The 5,417-nt window shown below is 53.9% G+C and overlaps 2 protein-coding genes across 2 annotated transcripts; one reads left to right on the forward strand and one right to left on the reverse strand.

The window, feature by feature from the left end:
* Window positions 1-2,793: 2,793 nt before the first annotated feature.
* Window positions 2,794-3,044, forward strand: ISF_05521 (hypothetical protein; the record flags this gene model as incomplete). Its single annotated transcript, XM_018849126.1, has 2 exons — window positions 2,794-2,801; window positions 2,855-3,044. The coding sequence occupies 2 exons, from the start codon at window positions 2,794-2,796 to the stop codon at window positions 3,042-3,044; spliced, it is 198 nt and encodes a 65-aa protein (XP_018703697.1).
* Window positions 3,045-4,133: 1,089 nt separating this feature from the next.
* Window positions 4,134-5,417, reverse strand: ISF_05522 (C2H2 transcription factor RfeC; the record flags this gene model as incomplete). The annotated part of the gene is made up of 1 exon (XM_018849127.1): window positions 4,134-5,417. The coding sequence occupies one exon, from the start codon at window positions 5,415-5,417 to the stop codon at window positions 4,134-4,136; it is 1,284 nt and encodes a 427-aa protein (XP_018703698.1).

Here is a 5,417-nt window from a genome sequence, read left to right on the forward strand (position 1 = left end):
CAACGTGCCGCCGGGACATTTTCATTTTATTCTTCTGCGTTAGCTTCGCAAATGAACAGAGAGGGAGCTGGCGAAAACGAAAGCCCTTGGACTCGAGCCAAGGCACCAACAAAGACCAAGAGCCCGGACCAGCTGAAACAGTTTCTTCTTTGCCGTTTTCGGCCATGATCGCAGAAGCAAAAACCCGGCAGAAAAAGAAAGCAGCCAACCCCAGTTCATCTTTTAAATTTTTCTCACAATTCACATCTGCAAGCTTGTTCCCAGTCTCTGTGTCAGTGTTGGCATCCAATCAACCATCCTTCCTGGTATCCGCCTCCGTACAACTTGACCGAGATACCCTCAGACTACTCAGCACACACAAAAAGAAGCCCCCCCAAAAAGCCAACTTGTCCCCTTGTCATCTCCCAAGAAGCTTCATACCCCTGCAGTCTGCCAACCCTGCACGTCCCACCATGATCTTATTCCTGCAGCCTGAGATGGAGAGGCCCGTGCCTCGAACATCATCCTTTGCCCACGGCCGGATCGACCGCCAATCTTGGGGCCAGCGGGAAAATCAAACAAGTGCCTGCCTCGTTTTTTTTTCAAGGTCATCATGCCGCCTTTTGTGGTGGTAATGGTTTCAAGCAACCGCCCTTGTTTCCTGCACGGGTCGGATCAACTCAACATCGGGTTATTCTTCCCCCAATACTTTTAACTGTAGCTTCTGTCTGTTACTCTTGTTATGTCTCTTCTTTTTGCCCGACCTCATTAGACAACAACGGCACGATCCTCTCACCAAATGACGGAAGTGCCATCTGCATACTGGTAATCCCCGGCCAGCCAACCAGCCTTGAACCAGCCCCCTGAAGCTACCCAAGCCGCTAACTAGCCATGGGTCTTCCCCCAAACTTGACAAGATTTGCATGCCCTCTTCTACTCTCATCAAGGGTCTTTTCTCGGCAAGGGCCATGGTTCTCAGCCTGCCTGGAAGCATGTTCCGCTTTCCATCCCATAGCTCTGGTTTGGCCCCCATCACCACATGTTGCTTTGTGAACTCTATATCCGTAACGGGCAATCAGCTTTTTTTTCTTGGCAATATACAATATCACATTTCTGGAGCCTCGATTCTCTCCAGGCCGATAACTCTCGTCATTTTTGGCATCAGGTTCGAGTCCGTGCCATTGCGCCGTTGTCCAAGTCAGCAGCCGCCCTCCCATCATATATCCCTTGCAGCTTGTCCCTATTCCGCGTCAACTGCCCAATTCTGATTTAAACTTTTGCCTTGCAGCTTTCCAATTTGTCAATTTCAAGTACACCGCCTCCCTGCTTCTGCGCGTTTTCCCCGGTACTTTCTTTTCCTCTCCATGATGCTGCAACCACCCCCTGTCACTCTTTGCATGGCCACTGTGCGGCGTTGAGTGCTTGCATATTCGTACACACAACGGCCCCTCGAACACAACGAGGTTCATCCCGTGAAACCTCCCTTTTGCCGCCAGGTAGCAGCAGATTCGCAAGCGAGCCGGTCGTGGGGCTTTCGTCTCATATGTATGCAACCGCCAAGAGTTGAAACGGGCAAGTGTTGCAGCCTTCCCCTTGTCACCGTCCGCACGACATCGGTCACGATTATTTTTGATTTGCAAAGATGATCGCGAATGTGCGGCTGATAGCCCAACAGATGGAAGCGAAATTATGATTGCATGTTATAGTACGATGCCGGCTAACATGAGCAATGCAGCCCGGCTTCACACAAACGCTGCTTTGGTGCGGGGAGGATGACTCCGACTGATAACGCAAAGAATCATTCTCAAAGCTAGATCATCGAGAGGATCGCACTGATTGGGATGTTTGGGATGGTGTAGATGTTGGAACTGCGTCACGGGGGCTCCTGGGGGCGAGACAGCACACTCTCCAAGGCCAAGATGCGATACATCTTAACCTTCACACATCCAAACAGAAATTAAATATTTGCGCATAGACATTGCACAAGTGCCTAACTATATAGCGTGGTCGAACGTAATTAACTCATTGGATGAAGATGGGCCAGCATGCCTTCCATGCTCGCAATTTCGATGCAGAGCAGATATGAGATGGAGGACATTGTCCAGAATATCGCATCAGCAATGCAAAATAAACGCACAATGCACCAACTCGCCATGCAACACTCAAGCAGTAAACGACGACAACATAGTCGCCACCAACGTGGCATTCTCACCCCAACATGTGCCCCTTCCACTCCAGCATCGGGCACTCGCCGGCCACAGCGAATACTTCTGCAGCGGGCTCCGAGTCCACGGCCGGCTTGGCCAGCCGCTCGCTCCCCTTCCTCCTCATACTCTCCCCAGCGATGCTTTAGGCACCTCCAGCGAGCGAGCAGAGCAAGCAAATTATCCGCGGCATTTGTGAGCGGCTCGCCAGATACATCGTCCTCCAGGAGTGGCCTCGAGCAATTCGTAGATTCGAGAAACGAAGATTTTCGAAAGACTGTAACGAGATTCAGGCTGCTCTGAATGTTTGCAAGTTACCAACTACAGCACATAGCAGCGGTTACTTATCGAAACGACCGGCGGCAACTTCATTTTATCGCCAGTGAGCGCGCCGTCGAAGGCCCAGCGGCAAGGAGCTGGGAGCATCTGTTACCGCACTAACAGAGTTCGCCGGCCTGCTGCCGCAAACATGTTAGCAAAGGACCCGCTCCGTAAGCGCCCGCAGTGAAATTTCGACCCCGAGCCGCGAGGGGCGAAAGCTGGTTGCCGACGAAGGGTCCTCTCTTGTCTCCCTCACGTCAACGGCTGACAAAGGCCCATCATCATCACCATGCTCAAGTACGTCATTCCCGCACCCTCCGCTTCACCCCAGCCGCTAACTCTCGCCTCAGGGCGTACAAGAACCTCTCGCCCAACGCCAGGCTCGGCGTCGGCGTCGCCATCCTCGCCTGGGGCGCGGCCGGCCTGTACCTCTCGGACCGCGCCGAGGAGCGCTTCGGCCTCACACCGACGGACAGGGACCGGGAGGCGCTGCGACAGATGACGCCGCACATCGTCGCGGTCGACAGGGAGGAGAAGTGAGGGCATTCCGCAGGAAGGGAGGCGAGTTGGCCACTTGGAGCTGCGTGTCACGACAGCGCAAAGGTGACACGTCGCCGTGTATCATCATGTATCATCATCGTCATCGTACTGATTCACATCATTTCATTTATGTAATTGCCAGTGGCACAACAGATTATGTTATCAACTTTTTTTGCGTCTTTGTATTTGAATAACTGAAAATAAACTAGCATTCATTCCACTCAAAAACCAAAGCTTTTTTTGGTTGTGCAAAAGAAGCCAAGTATACTTGAACACGTTCCTCTTCTCCCTCGTAACGGTTTTTTGTCCCTCTTCTTTTTTTTTCATTCACATAAATACCACAAACAACCTCAGTGTCCTCGAACGACCAAAAGCCATATAAGCAAGCAGAGAGGTAGTAACAAAAACCAGTAAAAGTATCAATGAGCCGCCCCAAGTCACGACAGTCGCGACAGATTACCGGGAACCTTTTGCGGTCACATAAACCCTTCCCCGTCTCTATCGTGATCAAAAGAGAGCAAAAAAACAGAACAATAATGTCTAAAAAGAATTGTCAACTCCCACCCCGTCTATCGGTAGAGAAATGCGTTGTAGAACCAAACATCAACCAGGACAGCCTTGTGAGGGGCATTCAGGAGCTAGAGGTATCAAGCCAGCACATGACTTTCCAACTTCTCTGCCTATCCGATGGATGTGAAAAAAAAGCCCAACCATGAGTCTCAAAAGACTATAATATAAATCAGTAGCACATAAGACATGGAACCAAAACAAAACCAAAACAGCAGCTCGCAACGCCTCCAAATGCATCAACCTCCACGGAGCCTTGTTTCATAGCGCGATATTCCTAAGCGACGTATCTGCATGGCCAATGATCAATTCGTTCATCGTCTTGGCCTACTTCGTTTGTTTGCTCGTGATCCTGCTTCGTCGCATCGAGTTTTTGCGCCAAGTCGTACACGCTTGTCGACAGACCGCAACAGCAGTCTCTACACCGAATGACTGTAAGCTGTCCTGAGCCCGAGGCTGAGGCTTAATAGAGCCAGAGCCTGGAGGCGTGCCGCAGCAAGCTCAAACAGTGGTCGCCCAAGCTTAAGAGCGGTTTTGCGCGCCGGCGCCGGGAGGGAACATCTGAGCCCAGTCAAGGCTGGACTGAGGGGCGTTATTGGAGGAGCCATACATGGGCATGCCACTCTGGCCGGGAGGGACATTGTAGCCGTGCATGCTCTGTCCATTCATGGGGTTGACATCGCCTCCATAAGGCTGAGAACCACCCATGACAGGAGGAGCCATGCCACGACGATCGCCGTTAGCGGGGTTGTCCATACGTCCCATGCTAGAGGAGCGGGAGAGCTGGTGTTGGTGGTCGCCAGGCATGCCATTCATGCCATCCTGTACAGGAACCATGCCGAAAGGATGAACCATGCCATCACCCGGCATACCATTCATCTGGCCCATGTCGCCCTCGGGCATACCAGCAGCCTTCTGAGCCTGGGCATTCTTCTTGACATGCGCCTGAGGATGGGAAAGGTGCGAGGCTCCGGTCGGGTTACCGCGACGGATGGAGCACTTCTGGAAGTGGCGCTTGAGAATATCACTGCGAGAAAAGGTGTCGCGGCAGAGAACGCACATGTACGGACGGTCACCGGTGTGGCGCAGGAGATGACGCTTCAAGTGCTTGGCGTGGAGGTAGGTCTTGGTGCAATGAGGGCACGGGAACTTTCCGTCCGCATCCTTCACCGGGATAACCGTGTTCTTTGCGGCCGAGGTGCCGGCGGCGGGAGCAGCAGGACGTCCAGGCGCGCTGGGCAGAATTCCTCTGCGGCCCTGGGAGCCAACAACGTGGGTGGGTTGCTCGTTCTCGGTGAGAACGCCATTGCCAGGCATGAGAGAGCCGGGGCCGTAAGGCGAGCCCACGGGGTTCTGGCCCATGAGGCCGCCAGGAGGCATGGGACGCAGAACAGGAGGGCCGCGGTTACCACCAGGCGGCGCAGGCGCAATGGGCTGCGGGTGAGAGGCAGCGGTGGTGGCGCCGGGCATCATGGGCTGCGAGGTGCCGTAGCCAGTGTGCGGCGGGTAGGGATTCTGAGCCATCGAGTACATGCCGGTGCGGGCGCCGGCCTGGGTGCTCTGAGGGTAGCTTGGAGGCAGGTTGTGCGCAGAGTTTGGCGTGTTAGGCGTCCCGGTGCGCGGGGTGTGCGGGTTGCTACCGTATAGGGGCTGCATGGTGGTGGTGGATGGCTGCAACGGCGGCAACGTCTGAGGCAGAGGGGAACCTGGCTGACCCTGATGAGGCGAGAAGGACGCTGGCGAAGGGTAGCTGTGAGGGTTCGAGGTTCCGTTTATACCATTCGTGGGGTAGGGAGAGTTATCCAT

Source organism: Cordyceps fumosorosea (assembly GCF_001636725.1).
Source record: "Cordyceps fumosorosea ARSEF 2679 chromosome Unknown scaffold_13, whole genome shotgun sequence".
Lineage (NCBI taxonomy): Eukaryota > Fungi > Ascomycota > Sordariomycetes > Hypocreales > Cordycipitaceae > Cordyceps > Cordyceps fumosorosea.